At 44.2% G+C, this 24313-nt stretch overlaps 1 protein-coding gene across 2 annotated transcripts; it reads left to right on the top strand.

Moving 5' to 3' along the window:
- Positions 1 to 1826: 1826 nt before the first annotated feature.
- On the top strand, positions 1827 to 23002 carry LOC132871773 (histone-lysine N-methyltransferase PRDM9-like). Of its 2 annotated transcripts, none has more exons than XM_060906266.1 (4): positions 1827 to 2203; positions 18316 to 18455; positions 18707 to 18791; positions 19004 to 23002. In XM_060906266.1, the coding sequence occupies exons 1-4, from the start codon at positions 1990 to 1992 to the stop codon at positions 20065 to 20067; spliced, it is 1503 nt and encodes a 500-aa protein (XP_060762249.1). In that variant the 5' UTR covers positions 1827 to 1989; the 3' UTR covers positions 20068 to 23002. The 2 variants fall into 2 exon arrangements, with proteins under 2 accessions (XP_060762249.1, XP_060762248.1); XM_060906265.1 differs by having other exon boundaries at positions 18998 to 23002.
- Positions 23003 to 24313: the final 1311 nt, after the last annotated feature.

The following is a 24313-nucleotide window of genomic DNA, read 5'->3' as shown; positions in this document are numbered from 1 at the left end:
TGTGATTTCTGGCCTGTGGGACAGCAGACAGCATTGATGCTTTACAGCTCCAGGATTCCAGGTTTGATCCTGAGCATGGGTGACTCTCTGTGTGGAGTTTCTGTGTCCATGTGATTTTCTTCCAAGTTATCCGATTTCTGATCATGTGAGGAGGTGAATTGGCTACACTACTTTACCCCTAGGTGTAAATGAGTACATGAATGTGTGAGTGTTTGCATGGTGGCCTGCGTGGACTGGTGTCCCATCCAAGGTATATTCCCACCTCAGGTTCAGTATTCTTAGGATAGTCTCTGGATCCACCGTGACCCTGACTAGGATAAAGTGCTTGATGATGATGATGTGACAAGTAGTTTTTGCTCTCTAGGCTCCCTTTAGGCTTCCTGTCTACTTAGGGTCCTTGAAGTTTTGGAATAACAAACACATCCTTCCCTTTACAGCAAACCCTGATAGCCAAAAGTAAAGCTTAGAGGCTTCTGGAAGTCAAGACTGCTGATTCAGTGGTCACAGACATTTGAGATGATCCTAAAACACACTCTATGGTTTTCATTTTCAACACAAACATCCATCCGTTATCGAAAGCCGCTTATCCTGTTCTACAGGGTCGCAGGCAAGCTGGAGCCTATCCCAGCTGACTATGGGCAAGAGGCAGGGTACAACCTGGACAAGTCGCCAGGTTATCACAGGGCTGACACATAGACACAAACAACCATTCACACTCACATTCACACCTACGGTCAATTTAGAGTCACCAGTTAACCTAACCTGCATGTCTTTGGACTGTGAGGTAAACCAGAGCACCCGGAGGAAACCCACACAGACATGTGGAGAGCATGCCAACTCGACACAGAAAGGCCCTCGTCGGCCACTGGGCTCAAACCCAGAACCTTCTTGCTGTGAGGTGACAGTGCTAACCACTACACCACCATGCCGCCCCAACACAAACATCCATCCGTTACCTGTAGCCACTTATCCTGTTCTACAGGGTCGCAGGCAAGCTGGAGCCTATCCCAGCTGACTATGGTCGAGAAGCGGGGTACACCCTGGACAAGTCACCAGGTTATCGCAGGGCTAACACACAGGCACAAACAACCATTCACACTCACATTCACACCTACGGTCAATTTAGAGTCACCAATTAGCCTAACCTGCATGTCTTTGGATTGTGGGGGAAACCGGAGCACCTGGAGGAAGCCCATGCAGACACAGGGAGAAGATGCAAACTCCACACAGAAAGGCCCTCGCCGGCCGCTGGGCTCGAACCCAGGACCTTCTTGCTGTGAGGCGACAGTGCTAACCACTCCAACACAAACATCCATCCATTATCTCTAGCCGCCTTATCCTGTTCTACAGGGTCGCATGCAAGCTGGAGCCTATCCCAGCTGACTATGGATGAGAGGCGGGGTACACCCTGGACAAGTCGCCAGGTTATCACAGGGTTGACAATTTAGAACCACCAATTAGCCTAATCTGCATGTCTTTGGACTGTCTGGGAAACCAGAGTACCCGGAGGAAACCCAAGGGGAGCACCAAGGGGTCCACACAGAAAGGCCCTCGCTGGCTGCTGGGCTCGAACCCAGGACCTTCATCTTTGCACTCATTTAATCAGTCATATGTATCTACATGCACAGTGATAAACTAATTAGCTGAGTAAATGAGTGCAAAGATGAATGTTTTTTCTTTATTTTGAATCTTCCCTGAGTGATCTTATTGTCATTTACAGTCTTAAATGTGTCTATGACACTCCAGTTTGCGATTTCGAAACAGCATCCGTTCTCTGCGGTCTTAGGTAAATGTTTACGGAAGTGACGTAAGGACGCAACCGGAAGTACAAAATATGCGTATGTTTGAAGCGAGCATTCACAGTCTTCTATAGTGACATGTTACAGTTTGTATTTATTTCGCAGCAAGAGTGTTTTATAAAGTGGACATAAAGTGTAAAGTGGACATAACTGCGTACAGAGGCTTAGTGTCACGTTAGAAAAGCACGAAATGGCTCAGTTCACGTTCCAAGAGCAGCTGTTGTCCGTCATGGAGGTTCTGGCCAAAGCAGCCACGGAGGAAATTAACCGGCGTGTGGCCGACAGCTGTGCGGTGATCCGCCTCGAGCTCTCCCGCAGTCAGAGGGACATCGACAGCCTGAAAAGGAAATGCCAGGTGATGGAGAATGAATTGAGGAAGGTACGAGGAAGAGGAAGGAGGAAAGGTACTAAACCATTTCTCTCGTTTACAAATAAGTTTATCAGCATTCACGTCATGTTCCTGTCTGTATTATTAATTCTGTGTTGTGTGTGTTTAAAGACTTAAACGGAAACTTCACCCTGAAACACATTAAATACGTTTATATATCTACTGAAATATTTTTTAATGATTCTTGTGCTTATTTGTTGGTTGGTGTTGTATTTTTTTTTTCCAATCCATGAGAAGTTAGTGGTTGTGTCTCACTCAGATGTCACAGGAGGATATTACTACCCTAATTACAATAGAAGAATAAATATATATTATTTACCAGCTTAAGGTCGGTCCGTATCGTGAAATACCGTGACCGAGGTCTTGGAAATACTGACAGAGGCCTAGAAAATATTGACCGAGACGTTACAGTATTTACCAACTTAAGGTCGGTCTGTATCGTGAAATACCGTGACCGAGGTCTTGAAAATACTGGTAATAACTGGTACTTGGTATTTCCAAGACCTCGGTCACGGTATTAAACAATACGGACCGACCTTAAGCTGGTAAATACTGTAAGGTCTCGGTCAATATTTTCTAGGCCTCGGTCAGTATTTCCAAGACCTCGGTCACGGTATTTCATGATACGGACTGACCTTAAGCTGGTAAATAAGGCCTCGGTCAGTATTTCCAAGACCTCGTTCACGGTATTTCACGATACGGACTGACCTTAAGCTGGTAAATAAGGCCTCGGTCAGTATTTCCAAGACCTCGGTCACGGTATTTCACGATACGGACTGACCTTAAGCTGGTAAATAAGGCCTCGGTCAGTATTTTCTAGGCCTCGGTCAGTATTTCCAAGACCTCGGTCACGGTATTTCACGATACGGACCGACCTTAAGCTGGTAAATACTGTAAGGTCTCGATCAATATTTTCTAGGCCTCGGTCAGTATTTCCAAGACCTCGTTCACGGTATTTCACGATACGGACTGACCTTAAGCTGGTAAATAAGGCCTCGGTCAGTATTTAAGACCTCGGTCACGGTATTTCACAATATAGACTGACCTTAAGCTGGTAAATAAGGCCTCGGTCAGTATTTTCTAGGCCTCGGTCAGTATTTCCAAGACCTCGGTCACGGTATTTCACGATACGGACCAACCTTAAGCTGGTAAATACTGTAAGGTCTCGGTCAGTATTTTCAAGACGTCGGTCACGGTATTTCACGATACGGACTGACCTTAAGCTAGTAAATAAGGCCTCGGTCAGTATTTCCAAGACCTCGTTCACGGTATTTCACGATACGGACTGACCTTAAGCTGGTAAATAAGGCCTCGGTCAGTATTTTCTAGGCCTCGGTCAGTATTTTCAAGACCTCGGTCACGGTATTTCATGATACGGACTGACCTTAAGCTGGTAAATAAGGCCTCGGTCAGTATTTCCAAGACCTCGTTCACGGTATTTCACGATACGGACTGACCTTAAGCTGGTAAATAAGGCCTCGGTCAGTATTTAAGACCTCGGTCACGGTATTTCACAATATAGACTGACCTTAAGCTGGTAAATAAGGCCTCGGTCAGTATTTTCTAGGCCTCGGTCAGTATTTCCAAGACCTCGGTCACGGTATTTCACGATACGGACCGACCTTAAGCTGGTAAATACTGTAAGGTCTCGGTCAGTATTTTCAAGACGTCGGTCACGGTATTTCACGATACGGACTGACCTTAAGCTGGTAAATAAGGCCTCGGTCAGTATTTTCTAGGCCTCGGTCAGTATTTTCAAGACCTCGGTCACGGTATTTCACAATACGGACTGACCTTAAGCTGGTAAATAAGGCCTCGGTCAGTATTTTCAAGACCTTGGTCACGGTATTTCACAATACGGACTGACCTTAAGCTGGTAAATAAGGCCTCGGTCAGTATTTCCAAGACTTCGGTCACGGTATTTCACGATATGGACTGACCTTAAGCTGGTAAATAAGGCCTTGGTCAGTATTTTCTAGGCCTTGGTCAGTATTTTCAAGACCTCGGTCACGGTATTTCACTATACGGACCGACCTTAAGTTGGTAAATACTGTAAGGCCTCGGTCAGTATTTTCTAGGCCTCGGTCAGTATTTTCAAGACCTCGGTCATGGTATTTCACGATACGGACCGACCTTAAGCTGGTAAATACTGTAAGGTCTCGGTCAGTATTTTCTAGGCCTCAGTCACGGTATTTCACGATACGGACTGACCTTAAGCTGGTAAATAAGGCCTCGGTCAGTATTTAAGACCTCGGTCACGGTATTTCACAATATAGACTGACCTTAAGCTGGTAAATAAGGCCTCGGTCAGTATTTTCTAGGCCTCGGTCAGTATTTCCAAGACCTCGGTCACGGTATTTCACGATACGGACCGACCTTAAGCTGGTAAATACTGTAAGGTCTCGGTCAGTATTTTCAAGACGTCGGTCACGGTATTTCACGATACGGACTGACCTTAAGCTGGTAAATAAGGCCTCGGTCAGTATTTTCTAGGCCTCGGTCAGTATTTTCAAGACCTCGGTCACGGTATTTCACAATACGGACTGACCTTAAGCTGGTAAATAAGGCCTCGGTCAGTATTTTCAAGACCTTGGTCACGGTATTTCACAATACGGACTGACCTTAAGCTGGTAAATAAGGCCTCGGTCAGTATTTCCAAGACTTCGGTCACGGTATTTCACGATATGGACTGACCTTAAGCTGGTAAATAAGGCCTTGGTCAGTATTTTCTAGGCCTTGGTCAGTATTTTCAAGACCTCGGTCACGGTATTTCACTATACGGACCGACCTTAAGTTGGTAAATACTGTAAGGCCTCGGTCAGTATTTTCTAGGCCTCGGTCAGTATTTTCAAGACCTCGGTCATGGTATTTCACGATACGGACCGACCTTAAGCTGGTAAATACTGTAAGGTCTCGGTCAGTATTTTCTAGGCCTCAGTCACGGTATTTCACGATACGGACTGACCTTAAGCTAGTAAATAAGGTCTCGGTCAGTATTTCCAAGACCTCAGTCACGGTATTTCACAATACGGACGACCTTGAGCTGGTAAATAAGGCCTCGGTCAGTATTTCCAAGACCTCAGTCACGGTATTTCACAATACGGACTGACCTTGAGCTGGTAAATAAGGCCTCGGTTAGTATTTCCAAGACCTCAGTCACGGTATTTCACAATACGGACTGACCTTGAGCTGGTAAATAAGGCCTCGGTCAGTATTTCCAAGACCTCAGTCACGGTATTTCACAATACGGACTGACCTTGAGCAGGTAAATAAGGCCTCGGTCAGTATTTCCAAGACCTTAGTCACGGTATTTCACAATACGGACTGACCTTGAGCTGGTAAATAAGGCCTCGATCAGTATTTCCAAGACCTCGGTCACGGTATTTCATGATACGGACTGACCTTAAGCTGGTAAATAAGGCCTCGGTCAGTATTTTCAAGACCTCGGTCACGGTATTTCACAATATGGACTGACCTTAAGCTGGTAAATAAGGCCTCGGTCAGTATTTTCAAAACCTCGGTCACGGTATTTCATGATACGGTCCGACCTTACGCTGGTAAATAAGGCCTCAGTCAGTATTTCCAAGACCTCGGTCACGGTATTTCACAATATGGACTGACCTTAAGCTGGTAAATAAGGCCTTGGTCAGTATTTCCAAGACCTCGGTCACGGTATTTCACGATATGGACTGACCTTAAGCTGGTAAATAAGGCCTCGGTCAGTATTTTCAAGACCTCGGTCACGGTATTTCACGATACGGACTGACCTTAAGCTAGTAAATAAGGCCTCGGTCAGTATTTTCTAGGCCTCGGTCAGTATTTCCAAGACCTCGGTCATGGTATTTCACAATATGGACCGACCTTAAGCTGGTAAATAAGGCCTTGGTCAATATTTCCAAGACCTCGGTCACGGTATTTCACGATACGGACTGACTTTGAGCTGGTAAATAAGGCCTCGATCAGTATTTCCAAGACCTCAGTCACGGTATTTCACAATACGGACCGACTGTAAGCCGGTAAATAAGGCCTCGGTCAGTATTTTCAAGACCTCGGTCACGGTATTTCACGATACGGACCGACCTTAAGCTGGTAAATACTGTAAGGCCTCGGTCAATATTTTCTAGGCCTCGGTCAGTATTTCCAAGACCTCGGTCACGGTATTTCATGATACGGACTGACCTTAAGCTGGTAAATAAGGCCTCGGTCAGTATTTCCAAGACCTCGTTCACGGTATTTCACGATACGGACTGACCTTAAGCTGGTAAATAAGGCCTCGGTCAGTATTTCCAAGACCTCGGTCACGGTATTTCACGATACGGACTGACCTTAAGCTGGTAAATAAGGCCTCGGTCAGTATTTTCTAGGCCTCGGTCAGTATTTCCAAGACCTCGGTCACGGTATTTCACGATACGGACCGACCTTAAGCTGGTAAATACTGTAAGGTCTCGGTCAATATTTTCTAGGCCTCGGTCAGTATTTCCAAGACCTCGGTCACGGTATTTCATGATACGGACTGACCTTAAGCTGGTAAATAAGGCCTCGGTCAGTATTTCCAAGACCTCGTTCACGGTATTTCACGATACGGACTGACCTTAAGCTGGTAAATAAGGCCTCGGTCAGTATTTAAGACCTCGGTCACGGTATTTCACAATATAGACTGACCTTAAGCTGGTAAATAAGGCCTCGGTCAGTATTTTCTAGGCCTCGGTCAGTATTTCCAAGACCTCGGTCACGGTATTTCACGATACGGACCGACCTTAAGCTGGTAAATACTGTAAGGTCTCGGTCAGTATTTTCAAGACGTAGGTCACGGTATTTCACGATACGGACTGACCTTAAGCTAGTAAATAAGGCCTCGGTCAGTATTTCCAAGACCTCGTTCACGGTATTTCACGATACGGACTGACCTTAAGCTGGTAAATAAGGCCTCGGTCAGTATTTTCTAGGCCTCGGTCAGTATTTTCAAGACCTCGGTCACGGTATTTCATGATACGGACTGACCTTAAGCTGGTAAATAAGGCCTCGGTCAGTATTTCCAAGACCTCGTTCACGGTATTTCACGATACGGACTGACCTTAAGCTGGTAAATAAGGCCTCGGTCAGTATTTAAGACCTCGGTCACGGTATTTCACAATATAGACTGACCTTAAGCTGGTAAATAAGGCCTCGGTCAGTATTTTCTAGGCCTCGGTCAGTATTTCCAAGACCTCGGTCACGGTATTTCACGATACGGACCGACCTTAAGCTGGTAAATACTGTAAGGTCTCGGTCAGTATTTTCAAGACGTCGGTCACGGTATTTCACGATACGGACTGACCTTAAGCTGGTAAATAAGGCCTCGGTCAGTATTTTCTAGGCCTCGGTCAGTATTTTCAAGACCTCGGTCACGGTATTTCACAATACGGACTGACCTTAAGCTGGTAAATAAGGCCTCGGTCAGTATTTTCAAGACCTTGGTCACGGTATTTCACAATACGGACTGACCTTAAGCTGGTAAATAAGGCCTCGGTCAGTATTTCCAAGACTTCGGTCACGGTATTTCACGATATGGACTGACCTTAAGCTGGTAAATAAGGCCTTGGTCAGTATTTTCTAGGCCTTGGTCAGTATTTTCAAGACCTCGGTCACGGTATTTCACTATACGGACCGACCTTAAGTTGGTAAATACTGTAAGGCCTCGGTCAGTATTTTCTAGGCCTCGGTCAGTATTTTCAAGACCTCGGTCATGGTATTTCACGATACGGACCGACCTTAAGCTGGTAAATACTGTAAGGTCTCGGTCAGTATTTTCTAGGCCTCAGTCACGGTATTTCACGATACGGACTGATCTTAAGCTGGTAAATAAGGCCTCGGTCAGTATTTTCTAGGCTTCAGTCAGTATTTTCAAGACCTCGGTCATGGTATTAAACGATACGGACCGACCTTAAGCTGGTAAATACTGTAAGGTCTCGGTCAGTATTTTCTAGGCCTCGGTCACGGTATTTCATGATACGGACTGATCTTAAGCTAGTAAATAAGGTCTCGGTCAATATTTCCAAGACTTCGGTCATGGTATTTCACGATATGGACTGACCTTAAGCTGGTAAATAAGGCCTCGGTCAGTATTTTCTAGGCCTTGGTCAGTATTTTCAAGACCTCGGTCATGGTATTTCACGATACGGACCGACCTTAAGCTGGTAAATACTGTAAGGTCTCGGTCAGTATTTTCTAGTCCTCTGTCACGGTATTTCACGATACGGACTGATCTTAAGCTGGTAAATAAGGCCTCTGTCAGTATTTTCTAGGCCTCGGTCAGTATTTTCAAGACCTCGGTCACGGTATTTCACGATACGGACTGACCTTAAGCTAGTAAATAAGGTCTCGGTCAGTATTTCCAAGACCTCAGTCACGGTATTTCACAATACGGACGACCTTGAGCTGGTAAATAAGGCCTCGGTCAGTATTTCCAAGACCTCAGTCACGGTATTTCACAATACGGACTGACCTTGAGCTGGTAAATAAGGCCTCGGTCAGTATTTCCAAGACCTCAGTCACGGTATTTCACAATACGGACTGACCTTGAGCAGGTAAATAAGGCCTCGGTCAGTATTTCCAAGACCTTAGTCACGGTATTTCACAATACGGACTGACCTTGAGCTGGTAAATAAGGCCTCGATCAGTATTTCCAAGACCTCGGTCACGGTATTTCATGATACGGACTGACCTTAAGCTGGTAAATAAGGCCTCGGTCAGTATTTTCAAGACCTCGGTCACGGTATTTCACAATATGGACTGACCTTAAGCTGGTAAATAAGGCCTCGGTCAGTATTTTCAAAACCTCGGTCACGGTATTTCATGATACGGTCCGACCTTACGCTGGTAAATAAGGCCTCAGTCAGTATTTCCAAGACCTCGGTCACGGTATTTCACAATATGGACTGACCTTAAGCTGGTAAATAAGGCCTCGGTCAGTATTTCCAAGACCTCGGTCACGGTATTTCACGATATGGACTGACCTTAAGCTGGTAAATAAGGCCTCGGTCAGTATTTTCAAGACCTCGGTCACGGTATTTCACGATACGGACTGACCTTAAGCTGGTAAATAAGGCCTCGGTCAGTATTTTCTAGGCCTCGGTCAGTATTTCCAAGACCTCGGTCATGGTATTTCACAATATGGACCGACCTTAAGCTGGTAAATAAGGCCTTGGTCAATATTTCCAAGACCTCGGTCACGGTATTTCACGATACGGACTGACTTTGAGCTGGTAAATAAGGCCTCGATCAGTATTTCCAAGACCTCAGTCACGGTATTTCACAATACGGACCGACTGTAAGCCGGTAAATAAGGCCTCGGTCAGTATTTTCAAGACCTCGGTCACGGTATTTCACGATACGGACCGACCTTAAGCTGGTAAATACTGTAAGGCCTCGGTCAATATTTTCTAGGCCTCGGTCAGTATTTCCAAGACCTCAGTCACGGTTTTTCACAATATGGACTGACCTTGAGCTGGTAAATAAGGCCTCGGTCAGTATTTCCAAGACCTCAGTCACGGTATTTCACAATACGGACTGACCTTGAGCTGGTAAATAAGGCCTCGATCAGTATTTCCAAGACCTCGGTCACGGTATTTCACAATACTGACCGACCGTAAGCTGGTAAATAAGGCCTCGGTCAGTATTTTCTAGGCCTCGGTCAGTATTTTCAAGACCTCAGTCACGGTATTTCACGATACGAACCGACCTTAAGCTGGTAAATACTGTAAGGCCTCGGTCAATATTTTCTAGGCCTCGGTCAGTATTTCCAAGACCTCAGTCATGGTTTTTCACAATACGGACTGACCTTGAGCTGGTAAATAAGGCCTCGGTCAGTATTTCCAAGACCTCAGTCACGGTATTTCACAATACGGACTGACCTTGAGCAGGTAAATAAGGCCTCGGTCAGTATTTCCAAGACCTTAGTCACGGTATTTCACAATACGGACTGACCTTGAGCTGGTAAATAAGGCCTCGATCAGTATTTCCAAGACCTCGGTCACGGTATTTCACAATACTGACCGACCGTAAGCTGGTAAATAAGGCCTCGGTCGGTATTTTCAAGACCACGGTCACGGTATTTCATGATACGGACTGACCTTAAGCTGGTAAATTAGGCCTCGGTCAGTATTTTCAAGACCTCGGTCACGGTATTTCACGATACGGTCCGACCTTAGCTGGTAAATAAGGCCTCGGTCAGTATTTCCAAGACCTCGGTCACGGTATTTCACAATATGGACTGACCTTAAGCTGGTAAATAAGGTCTCGGTCAGTATTTTCTCGGCCTCAGTCAGTATTTCCAAGACCTCGGTCACGGTATTTCACAATACGGACTGACCTTAAGCTAGTAAATAAGTTCTCGGTCAGTATTTCCAAGACCTCGGTCACGGTATTTCACAATGCGGACCGACCTTAAGCTGGTAAATAAGGTCTCGGTCAGTATTTCCAAGACCTCGGTCACTGTATTCAGGGATGAGAATTTTCCGCCGATCTGCGGATTTCCGACTTTTTCAGACCAAAATGATCATTTCTGAGATCGATGTAAATCCGTTGAGAAATTTTCAGGGGGGGGTGTATGGTTAACGATCTGTGGTCACCTTATAACGCAGACATCCCAAGTCTCCCAGAAGTTCCAGTAGTCTCCCGCATATTGATAGTGGCTCCCTGATGCCCGCAAATTGGATAATATCTCCCAGAATCTAGAGCAAGCGAGCAAGAGCGTGCACGCGAAACATTAATGTCTGCATCGCGCATCTTAGAATGTGCGCCTACGACGGACTGTGCGAGGGAGCGCAAGAGAGACTGCGTATGTGCCTGTTCATATAGCGCATGCTAGACAAAGAGCATCCTGATTGGCTTATTTTGCTGAGTAACCCAATCAGCTTTCAGTGTGGGCGGGCTTTTATCTCTTTTTTTTTTTTTTTTTTTTTCTCGAGGACCGAAGTTTTCAGTTCAGTCAGTGCGGCCTACAGGATCATCATGGCAGAGAGAGAGAGAGCGCGCCCCAAAAACGAAAATACAAAACCCACTTCACCTCAGATTACACAAAAGAATCTCCCTGTCTAATAAGGGTCAAAAATAATGACAGTTTCGCGCGATGTACTGTTTGCAGCAGTGATTTCAGCATTGCCCATGGTGGCTTAAAAGGATAGTTCGGGATTTTTGACATGAATCTGTATGGCATCCCCTTCAATAGTGTTGTGCAAACACACTGACTTACCCCTGACAGCATCCTGTGAGTCCAGTTCTTGTCCAGTTTTGGTCTAGACGAAAGTAGTCCGGCAAGTTTGTTGGGGTCACGAAAGTAAAACGTTTTTCGTCTCAAAACAGTATGTGTTCAAAAGAGTGATATATTTGCATCACAAAATCGTTGCCAAATAAAAAGTCAGACCTCGAAATCGCTTGGCACTATTTTCTCTCCCTTCTTATCACTGCGCGCTGCCGCCAGGTGACAGCCACGGCTGTTTCATTCATTGTTTACTAGTGATGGGAATTTCGGCTCTTTTTCGGGAGCCGGCTCTTTTGGCTCTTCTTACTATAAGGAGCCGGCTCTTTCGGCTCCCAAACGGCTCCTGAGATTTTATTTTTGATTTAAAGGAGTACGCCACCCCCAGATGAAATTGAGTCAGTCCCTGCAGTCCCTAGAGTTGGATGAGTGAGCCAAAGCATTTTGTAGCCGACCCAGCCATTGTCCTGATCTATAAACGCCCAGGTTAGCTTAGCTTAGCGTAGTCGCTGTAATCCGGCGTGTCCAGCTAGCATTGTCGTTGCAAAAGTGAATTAAATAACTCAAGATTTTTTATAATTATTTCTCATGACCTGTATATTCACATTGAGTACACATATCAATGCAAATTAACACGAAGGGATTTACTAGACCAATTTATATCTGGAACTATTTTCAGCCACAGCACAGGCAAAGCACCGCTGCAGGCGCAAAGACACCGCGCAGCGCCTGAAAACGGGTGCGCAGCGCCTGAAAACCCGTTTTCAGGCGCTGCACGGTGTCTTTGCGCCTTCCTTTTCCTACCTATTCCTTTAATTGCTGCAATTAACTAGTTAATTCTGATTCTATTTCTCCTCTCTGTTATAATCTGTCCTGCTTTTGAAAAGATCCTCTCTGGGGGGACAGATGCTGCCACTATACACATCCTCCGTGCCATCACGTGTGTAAGCCGTGGATAGAGTGCAGCCTTGGTCTCCCACCAGCTTAGTGGGTCTGCGTTTCGCTGTCACCCGGCGGCAGCGCGCAGTGATAAGAAGGGAGAGAAAATAGTGCCAAGCGATTTCGAGGTCTGACTTTTTATTTGGCAACGGTTTTGTGATGCAAATATATCACTCTTTTGAACACGTACTGTTTTGAGACGAAAAACCTTTTACTTTCGTGACCCCAACAAACTTGCCGGACTACTTTCGTCTGGACAAGAACTGGACTCGCAGGATGCTGTCAGGGGTAAGTCAGTGTGTTTGCACGACACTATTGATGGGGATGCCATACAGATTCATGTCAAAAATCCCGAACTATCCCTTTAAATGATTGTAAAGGACATGTTGAGAAGTGATAAGTGATGTTGAATGTTGCCTGCTTAATATGCAAGACCTCCTGCTACCATAATATCAGAAGAAAGCTTAAGAGAATTATATGATAGAACTTTTTTTCTGGTTTGCAATTCATTTTAAAGGATTAGAGTATTCAAAGGCATGAATAGCAAAAATGCAGAAATATAATACTGTAGAGCTCTTGTTTATATTAAAAGGTGCATTGATTTTTTTGAAATCATCAAATGTGAATTGATTAAAAACAAGTCTCTTGCACCATATTAATCATTTTCACCTGGTAGTCCACCAAGAAGGGGAATTTATTTCCAAATAAATTGCAACTTTTTGCTGATAAAATTAATGGTTTTGGGGTTAAAAAAAAAAGAAGCCAAAAATCATTAGCTCCCGCCCCCTGGGCCCCGCTGGGTGCCTATGGCCCCCAAACCCCTGGCTTTTTTCAGACTTTAATATTTTTCATTCTCATCCCTGGGTATTTCACGATACGGACCGACCTTAAGCTGGTAAATAAGGCCTCGGTCAGTATTTTCTAGGCCTCGGTCAGTATTTTCGAGACCTCGGTCACAGTATTTCATGATACGGATTGACCTTAAGCTGGTAAATAAGGCCTCGGTCAGTATTTTCAAGACCTCGGTCACGGTATTTCACGATACGAACTGACCTTAAGCTGGTAAATAAGGTCTCGGTCAGTATTTTCTGGGCCTCGGTCAGTATTTTCAAGACCTCGGTCACGGTATTTCACAATACAGACTGACCTTAAGCTGGTAAATAATATTTTTCTTTACCAAATTCTAACAGAAAATGAGAGCACTCGAAAGGGAAACCATATTTCAACAGAACTTCCCAAGGTCGTGTTTTTTTTTTTTTTGTACGGTGCCTTACAAAAGTATTCATACCCCTTGAACTTTTTCACATTTTTCCACCTTACAACCACGAACTTAAAAGTTTTTTATTGAGATTTTATGTGATAGACCAACACAGAGTAGCACGTAATTGCGAAGTGAAACGAAAATGATAAATGGTCTTCAAAATTTTAAACAAATAAAAATCTGAAAAATGTGATGTGCATTAGTATTCAGCCCCCCTGCGTCAATACTTTGTAGAGCCACCTTTTGCTGCAATTACAGCTGCAAGTCTTTTGTGGTATGTCTCTACCAGCTTTGCACATCTAGACACTGAAATTTTTGCCCATTCTTCTTTGTAAAATAGCTCAAGCTCAGCCAGATTGGATGGAGAGCATCTGTGAACAGCAATTTTCAAGTCTTGCCACAGATGCTCAATGGGATTTAGGTCTGGACTTTGACTGGGCCATTCTAACACATGAATATTCTTTGATCTAAACCATTCCATTGGAGCTCTGGCTGTATGTTTAGGGTCATTGTCTTGCTGGAAGGTGAATCTCCTTCCCAGTCTCGTCTTTTGCAGCCTCCAACAGGTTTTCTTCCAGGATTGCCCTGTATTTAGCTCCATCCATCTTCCCATCAACTCTGACCAGCTTCCCTGTCCCTGCTGAAGAAAAGCATCCCCATAGCATGATGCTGCCACCACCATGTTTCCCAGTGGGGATGGTGTGTGCAGGGTGATGAGCAGTGTTAGTTTTCCGCCACACACAGCGCTTTGCATTTAGGCCAAAAAGTTCAACTTTGGTCTCATCTGACCAAAGCACCTTCTTCCACACGTTTGCTGTGTCCCCTACATGGCTTCTGGCAAACTGCAAACGGGACTTCTTATGCCTGTCTTTCAACAATGGCTTTCTTCTTGCCACTCTTCCAAAAAGGCCAGATTTGTGGAGTGTACGACTTATAGTTGTCCTGTGCACAGATTCTCCCACCTGAGCTGTGGATTTCTGCAGCTCCTCCAGAGTGATCATGGGCCTCTTGGCTGCTTCTCTGACCAGTGCTCTCCTTGCTCGCTCTGTCAGTTTAGGCGGACGGCCATGGCTTGCTAGGTTTGCAGTTGTGCCATACTTTTTCCATTTTTGAATGATGGATTGAACAGTGCTTCTTGAGATGTTCAGAGCTTGGGATATATTTTTTTATAACCTAACCCTGCTTTAAACTTCTCCAGAATTTTATCCCTGACCTGTCTGGTGAGTTCTTTGGTCTTCATGATGCTGTTTGTTCTTCAGTGTTCTCTAACAAACCACTGAGGCCTTCACAGAACAAGTGTATTTATGCTGAGAGTAAATTACACACAGTAGGAGTCTGTTAACTAATTAGATGGCTTCTGAAGGCAATTAATTGCACTGGATTGTGTTTAGAGGTATCAGAGTACAGGGGGCTGAATACTAATGCACATCACATTTTTCAGATTTTTGTTTAAAATTTTGAAGACCATTTATCATTTTCGTTTCACTTCACAATTATGTGCTACTCTGTGTTGGTCTATCACATAAAATCTCAATAAAAAACTTTTAAGTTCGTGGTTGTAAGGTGGAAAAATGTGAAAAAGTTCAAGGGGTATGAATACTTTTGCAAGGCACTGTATTTTCTTCCCTTTGCTCCTCAATCAAAAATCAAAGTCCTTCCCACGTCATGTGGTGCATAGGGCGGTGCCAGTCTCCATTTCCGTATCCCTCGGCCTCTTACCTATTACATAGCTAAGGTTACAGTGTGGGGCTAGTCCTCTGGTAACCGCGAGAGTTTGACTCCCCACTGTATTGCAGCGTGCCTTGTCAGACGGCAGTAGGTACCATTTTTATGATTGGTCTTTGGTATGACCTGACCATGAGTAGAATTCGCGATCTCCCGATCGAGAGGCGGACACGCTAACCACAAGGCCAACTCGCAGTGAACAAGTTTATTGCTCCTCAATAAACTGCTGGATTTGCTTGGCGTTAGCAACAGTTACAGGTTTTCGGCTTTCTCCTGAAATGTTTTCTTTTATTTCGTCTTCATCAGGGTAGTAACATTCGCTTTTGCTGTGAACACTGTCGTTATCACTATCCATGCTGTAAAATTAATGCTATTATATTGAGAAATGCAGAAATAAATGTTGACAAATTGCTACTATGTTTGCTGCTGTTATGAACAAGCGAGTCGTCAAAGGTCCGTAACCGGGGTCCGGATCGTAGGATTCCGGACCGCTCACAAGCCAATCAGAGCGCATGATTTGATGGAAACTGGACCGCGAAAAAAAAAAGCTTTTGTCACATGTACTCAAGCACAGCGAAATTCCTCCTCTAAATTTAACCCATCTGAAGCAGTGAACACACACTAGAGGTGTCCACAAGCGCTAGTGACTGGTGTCTTTCTCCGCCTGACTTATAATCATGCTATCTGTTATCACCCAAATGAGGATGGGTTCCCTTTTGAGTCTGGTTCCTCTCAAGGTTTCTTCCTCATGTCATCTGAGGGAGTTTTTCCTTGCACCTGTCGGTTGCTCATTGAGGATATCCATACATCCAAAAAAGCTGCTTTGCGACAGTGTCTGTTAAAAGCGCTATAAAAATAAACTTGACTCTGCTTACACAGACTGTCAGAGCGGTGGGCAACTATGCTACAGTGCCTGGGGAGCAGTTGGGGGTTCGGTGCCTTGCTCAAGGGCACTTCAGCCATGATACAGAGGGAGGGGAAAATGCTGTTCATTCACTCAACTCCCCTCATATTTTTCCTGCCGAGCCTGGGAATCAAGCCAATGACCCTTTGGGCCCAAAGCTGCTTCTCTAACCTTCAGGCCATGGCTGCCTCCAAAAAAGAAAAAATTTTTTAATACTGTAGGTGCAATTTGTAATTAAGTGATCAGTCTCATTAATAATCTCATTGAATCAGTCTCATTGAATCAGTCTCATTAAATAATACCTTTAATTTTGGTGCTTAATAATAAATTATCAAACAGCAAAATTATGGTATATTCCAAATTATTTAATCACTACCAATGCAGCAATAATGTACCACTTACCAGGCTACACCCAATGGCACTCATACACCTTGGAATTCTTTGAGATTGTGTGACTTCGAAAATATCGGTACAACAAATAAACACACAGTTTCACAATAAATTGAATTTATTATAACAATGAAAAAAATGGATAATAGCAGTTGAAATATATTCAAATGGTTTTCATTGATGTGTGGGTGGGTGTGCATTGGAATGTGTGTATGTGGTGTGTGTGAGAGAGTGGGGGAGGGGTCACCACATGTTTTGAGGAGAACAAAGGATTAGCTCAGATTTCCTAATTCACTAGCTTATACCATTACCAAATCCACTGAAACCTTGTTGAGGTCAAAATATGTGTAATAATGAAATTAAAAGTGTTAGAAAGGATAGAGAAGCATGCAAAAGCCTATCAACAATTGAGAGATCAACACAAATAGAACAATAATCAATTCAACACCCTAAGTGTCTACAGTGTGCACAATTAAACAGTTCCTGAGTTTAAATTCACACTACTTCATAAAGCTAATTCCTAACACTAGTTTCTGCCCAAAATGCCAGTCTTACTTAGTATCTTGCTCCTATGCAAGATTACGTAGAGATGTTTCGAGACTTTTGGAGTCCACAGGAGCACGTGGGGCTTTCCGTGAAAGCAGAGGATTTCTTGGTCCAAACGCTTCGTAGTTCGTGGAGAAGAAGTCTCTGATCTAACAATGTGCACAGCGCTTTTAGTCCGAAGGAATCCGGTCGCTTCTAACTTTAAATTAACTGCTTTGGGCGGCAGTCGTACGTACTTATAATGAACAAATGAAAAACCGGTTGTAACTCGGTCTGAGTTAAAATCGCGCGATTCTGGAGTTTACCGTGGCCAATGGTAAATGAAAGAAAACGCGCTAAATTCTGTTTCTTGCCAGAAAGAAGTCGTGGTTTCGGACGGTCCGATGAGAGAGTGCCTCTTCATGTCTGTTCCCGCGTGGTTGCAGAGCCAAAGAGACAGAACGGAAGTTGACTCAGTAACTTATGGCTTCAGGGAGGATGTGATGTTGGTGATCCCGCCCAGGCGTGACGTAGGTCATCGCGGAAGTTGGTTGATGGGATTTGTAGTTCTTAGACGGACTGTGGTTGAGTCACTTATGGGCTCATGGAGGAAGTGACGTAGGTGATCCCGCCCAGGCATGACGTAGGTCAACGCGGAAGTTGGTTGGTGGGATCTGTAGTTTTAAAAGGGACTGTGTGTACCTACAATACTCTCAACCAAGCTTTGGAAACCTATCTGTTTGAGCCGAATGTACAGATGTGGAGCTGTGAGATCTGAACAAGCTAAAGGACTAAAGTGCTGCCGCATCACTCATGTATTTATTCACATTCACACATTAATTTCCACTGGCGCCACCTTCAGCAGGCAGTCCAGTGGCGTTGTTTGAAACAGTGACCCAAACTGGAAATAGCTCAACATGTTTAAACTTAAAAAGTGTCAATTCAGATTTTAATCATAAAATAAACCTTGCACACAACTAAACGTCACGTATTGATTATAAATATTGATATGTAAGCCGTTCAGGGTGGATTTTTCCTTTTAAAACCGCACAAATACCAATGGCATATTCAACTTCTAATTCATTTACCTGAATTAAATGAAAAGTAAAGTGAGTTGAAATATTTTTTTTTTCTTTTTATATCCAGTGTTTGTCTGCAGCTCCTCTGAGAAGATACCTTTTCAGAGTGTGTGTGCCAGAGACACTGATGTAAATGTATGCAGGGCTGAACAGCCTGTTCCGCCATCACAGGAGGATCCTGCGGCATCTACGCCACACATCCATCAGGTCCATCTGAAAAACACACTTGCTGTTTTTGGGATGATTTAAACCCAAATCAGTATGAATATTTTCATTTCTATAAATGTCTGCACTAGCTTAACATCAATGAGAGAGCCTTCATGTCTGGTTATGACTCGTTCTGACAGTTATAACACCATTTTGACTTCATGGTACTTATTTATTTATTTTAAATCTTGTTGTAGCCCAGGCAAGAAGTTACATGTTCATGAAATGTTTTTTTTTGCTCTTTATTGTAGACTGTCCAGATACTGGAGGACAGATCTGCGGCCACAGCCATTAAAGAGGAGGGAAATGAAAACGATCCATGGAATAGGAGAGAGGGTAAGAGAATAGGAAAACAAAGGGGCTTTATTCACTTCAGCGGCTAGTTCGATAGTAGATTCTAAGATACTGTGTGAAAAACTGAGTTCAAGTCCCAGAGCATTTTTGAGCAAGGCTGCTACCCGTCAACTGTTCAGCCGTATGATTGGATTGGATTGGGTTCTTCATCATTTCTTTTATGTAATATAAATGATTGTCTCTTTAAGCTGCAGGGCAGTTTCCTTATGGGTGTCATGGGAACAAGCCATACAACCCAGCTCAGGAGATAAGTGAAGAACAAAACCGATTTAGTGAAGACATGGAGAGACAGAGGACGCACCTCACACACATCAGCTCTCCGGTCACGAGCAACGAGGAGCGTCCGAGCAGTCTAAGACTTAAGGTAAAAACTGAAAAGGAGGAAGAGGATGAGAAGGAAGTAGCAGAAGTCATCCTGGTGGAGGGGCCTGAACAAAGCAGAGAAGAAACTAATCATCTGGAGTTTGCTTATAACAGCAACAGTAACGAGGCAGAAAGAACAGACAAGTCCTTCATGCCCACTCAACTTTCATGTGACCTTTCGGTCTTCTCTCAGCCTGCGGAAGCAGCCATGGAACAATCCGGAAATGATGCCAAAACTATACAGAATGACCAGATAGAGATGTATGGTGTTGGACAGGTCAGTGTCCATGAGCATCCACAGCCAGCCTGGTGCAGAGACAGAGCGCACGAGGCAGATCACATGGTACAAAGACAGAGGCATGATGGCTCAAGCGCACACCAGCAGCACAGGAGTTTATCCAGATCCAGTGAGGCCGGAGTCGGAGTCAGAACCAGAGACGGCATGGCCTCCCAGGCCGGCTCGAACATCCCCCACCAGGTGTTTTTGGGAAGAGGCCGTGGCGGACTCCGACGTTTCCGGGCTCAGCGGGTAACGAGCATGGGTGGAGAGCGCCGCTTCAGATGTTCGTTCTGTGAGCGGACTTTTATGCGTTTTGGCCAGCTGAAGGAGCACATGCGCAGCCACACTGGCGAGAGGCCATACGCGTGCAGCCAGTGTGGCCGCAGCTTCACCAAACAGGGCAATCTGATCCGGCACGCCGTAGTGCACAGTGGAGAGAAACCATACCAGTGCAATCTGTGTGGGAAATGCTTCACTCAGCGTTCCAGCTTAAAGTCCCATCAGAAAACGCACACGCCAGACAGAGGCACTGTTCTGCAAGGACTCGCTGTACGTCAGCTGGTCAGAGAGCAACACGACAGCCTGGCTGTCACACAAACCAGGGGTTTTGTATAGCAACAACCTGGCATTGATTTCATTATAATCAGTAATGTGTGTTGATAAGCAGTTACACAGATACTGTCGCATTCGCGGAGTTGTCACGATACGTGGCTGCCTAAAGAAGCTGTATGTTTGGGCAGTGCTTGCATTCTTTAGGAACATTCTTTCCTATTCAGAAGGCAACATAATAACAGGTGTCTTCTAAAATTCCTTACTTTGGTCAGATTTGAAGGAATGTCGTGCTGTTCTTGGAGAAGGACGAACTGTTCATGGACGGGCTGTACTGAAGGATTGAAAAGCATTACAGATAGCTAGCCTTGTTATGTATAACTCCAATTCCTAAAAAGTTGGGATGCTGTGTAAACTGTAAATAAAAACAGAATGTGATAATTTGCAAATCATGGAAACCCTATATCCATCCATTATCTGTAGCCGCTTATCCTGTGTAGGGTCTCGGGCAAGCTGGAGCCTATCCCAGCTGAGGAAACCCTATATTTTATTGAAAATAGTACAAAGACTACATATCAAATGTTGAAACTGAAACATTTTATTGCTTTTTGAAAAAATAGGCTCATTTTGAATTTGTCAGCAATACGTTTCAGAAAAGTTGGGACAGGGGCATGTTTACTACTGTGTTGCATCACCTCTACTTTTAACAACACTGTAATCGTTTGGGAACTGAGGAGACCAATTGCTGTAGTTTTGAAAGTGAAATGTTGTCCCATTCTTTCCTGATCTACAATTTTAGTTGCTCAACAGTTCGGGGTCTCCTTTGTCATATTTTGTGCTTCATAATGCGCCAGATGTTTTAAATGGGAGACAGGTCTGGACTGGGGGCAGCACGGTGGTGTAGTGGTTAGCGCTGTCGCCTCACAGCAAGAAGGTCCGGGTTCGAGCCCCGTGGCCGGCGAGGGCCTTTCTGTGCGGAGTTTGCATGTTCTCCCCGTGTCCGCGTGGGTTTCCTCCGGGTGCTCCGGTTTCCCCCACAGTCCAAAGACATGCAGTTAGGTTAACTGGTGACTCTAAATTGACCGTAGGTGTGAATGTGAGTGTGAATGGTTGTCTGTGTCTATGTGTCAGCCCTGTGATGACCTGGCGACTTGTCCAAGGTGTACCCCGCCTTTCGCCCGTAGTCAGCTGGGATAGGCTCCAGCTTGCCTGCGATCCTGTAGAAGGATAAAGCGGCTAGAGATAATGAGATGAGATGAGAGACAGGTCTGGACTGCAGGCAGGCCAGTTTAGCACCTGGACTCTCTTACTACAGAGTCATGGAGTTGTAATATGTGCAGAAAGCGGTTTGGCATTGTCTTGCTGAAAGAAGGAAGGCCTTCCCTAAAAAAGATTTTGTCTGGATGGCAGTATATTGCTCTGAAACGTGTATATATCATTCAGCATTAATGATGCCTTCCCAGATGTACAAGCTACCCATGTCATGTGCACTAATGCCCCCTCATACCATCACAGATGCTGGCTTTTGACTATGCACTGATAACAAGCCGGATGGTCCCTCTCTTCTTTAGCCTGGAGGACGTTGTGTCCATGATTTTCTAAAATAATTTCTACTTTTGATTCGTCAGACCTCAGGACAATTTTCCACTTCGTCTCAGTCCATTGTAAAAGAGCTCAGGTCCAGAGAAGGTGGCGGTGTTTCTGGATATTGTTTTATATCTGGTTTTAACTTGCATTTGTGGATGCAGTAATGAACTGTTTTCACAAACAGTGGTTTTCTGAAGTGATGCTGAGCCCATACAGTGATTTCCACTACAGACACGTGTCTGCTTTTAATGCAGTGTCGCCTGAGGGCCTGAAGATCACAGGCATCCAATGTCAGTTTTTAGCCTTGTCTCTTGCATACAGAGATTTCTCCAGATTCTCTGAATCTTTTAATGATATTACATATGTACCATAGATGACGTGATCCCCAAATTCTTTGCAGTTTTACACTGAGGAACATTATTCTTAAGTTGTTGCGTTGTTTGCCGGCACAGTCTTTCACAGAGCGGTGAACCCCTCCCCATCTTTACTTCTGAGAGACTCCGCCTCTCTGGGATGCTCTTTTTATACCCAGTCATATTACTGACCTGTTGCCAATTAACCAAATTAGTTGGGGTTTTTTAGTTTATTTTTTAAGCATTACACAACTTTTTCAGTCTTTTTGTGCCCCTGTCCCAACTTTTCTGAAACGTGTTGCTGACATCAAATTCAAAATGAGCATATGCTTTACAAAAAACAATAAAATTTCTCAGTTTCAACATTTGATATGTTGTCTTCATACTATTTTCAGTGAAATATAGAGTTTCCATGATTTTCAAATTGGGTTTTTAATGGATGTTTTACAGTGTTCCAACATTTTTGGAATTGGGGTTGTAGTTCAGAGTTTGTAGTTTGTGCCACAATGTGGAAATGTTGGCGTTAAGATTTCTCCTTTTTTAAACAGCAAAGTCCAACACTTTCCCAATGCATTAATCATTCTTGTCTTTTGCACCAGATTTGTATTATGAGCAGTGCATGTTACTTGGAAAGCATATTGAGCATTTGACTTCTGCTATTACTGCATTCCATGTAGGTCACACTCGTAATTTCAGGCTAGCCTCGGCTCTTAATCCAGACAGTGCCTGGCTATGTTTCAGCCTGCAGCGGTGCGTGCTGTCTCTCTCTCTCTTTCTCATGTACATCATCTTGTTGTGCAAAAACGACAATACGTATCATATTGTGAAACACGTTTCTCATTACAACACAACAGACAGTGATGCAGAACTATTGCATTTCAGGAAACATGCACAATGCACACTTGCTCACTCTGCCTATCACACATTTTGGCTGTATATCAGTTGTGTTTGTCGTAGTGTATCGGTTTAAAAGAGTGTCGTGAAATCATATGGATGGGTCTCTACCACTGGTCACCAATGGTGATCCATTTCCACCAAATACAAAGTACCATTTCCTGCAACCCTGTCTCGTGTCCTCTCGTCCTTCAAATGTCATGGTCTGTGTTCTGGTTTGTGTTCAGAAAAAGGTTGGGAACATCTGATTAACTCACTAGGTAGAGTTGCTTACCTAGTATACAGTGGTGCTTGAAAGTTTGTGAACCCTTTAGAATTTTTTATATTTCTGCATAAATATGAGCGAAAACATCAGATTTTCCCATAAGTCCTAAAAGTAGATAAAGAGAACCCAGTTAAACAAATGAGACAAAATATTATACTTGGTCATTTATTTATTAAGGAAAATGAGCCAATGTTACATATCTATGAGTGGCAAAAGTATGTGAACCTTTGCTTTCAGTATCTGGTGTGACCCCCTTGTGCAGCAATAACTGCAACGAAACATTTCCGGTAACTGTTGATCAGTCCTGCACACCGGCTTGGAGGAATTTTAGCCCATTCCTTTGTACAGAACAGCTTCAACTCTGGGATGTTGATGGGTTTCCTCACATGAACTGCTCGCTTCAGGTCCTTCCACAACATTTCGATTGGATTAAGGTCAGGACTTTGACTTGGCCATTCCAAAACATTAACTTTATTCTTCCATAAGCATTCTTTGGTAGAACGACTTGTGTGCTTAGGGTCATTGTCTTGCTGCATGACCCACTTTCTCTTGAGATTCAGTTCATGGACCGATGTACTGACATTTTCCTTTAGAATTCGCTGGTATAATTCAGAATTCATTGTTCCATCAATGATGGCAAGCCGCCCTGGCCCGGATGCAGCAAAAGAGGCCCAAACCATGATACTACCACCACCATGTTTCACAGATGGGATAAGGTTCTTATGCTGGAATGCAGTGTTTTCTCCAAACATAACGCTTCTCATTTAAACCAAAAAGTTTAATCTCATCCGTCCACAAAACATTTTTTTTTTGCAATAGCCTTCTGGCTTGTCCACGTGATCTTTAGCAAACTGCAGACGAGCAGCAATGTTCTTTTTGGAGAGCAGTGGCTTTCTCCTTGCAACCCTGCCATGCACACCATTGCTGTTCAGTGTTCTCCTGATGGTGGACTCATGAACATTTAACAATAGCCAATGTGAGCGAGGCCTTCAGTTGCTTAGAACTTATCCTGGGGTCCTTTGTGACCTCGCCGACTATTACACGCCTTGGAGTGATCTTTGTTGGTTGACCACTCCTGGGGAAGGTAACAATGGTCTTGAATTTCCTCCATTTGTACACAATCTGTCTGACTGTGGATTGGTGGAGTCCAAACTCTTTAGAGATGGTTTTGTAACCTTTTCCAGTCTGATGAGCATCAACAATGCTTTTTCTG

The sequence above is a fragment of the Neoarius graeffei genome, chromosome 23 (assembly GCF_027579695.1).
Source record: "Neoarius graeffei isolate fNeoGra1 chromosome 23, fNeoGra1.pri, whole genome shotgun sequence".
In the NCBI taxonomy this organism is placed as follows: Eukaryota; Metazoa; Chordata; class Actinopteri; order Siluriformes; family Ariidae; genus Neoarius; species Neoarius graeffei.
The sequence above is the reverse complement of the archived record's forward strand: the minus strand, read 5'-3'. Positions and strand labels throughout refer to the sequence as shown.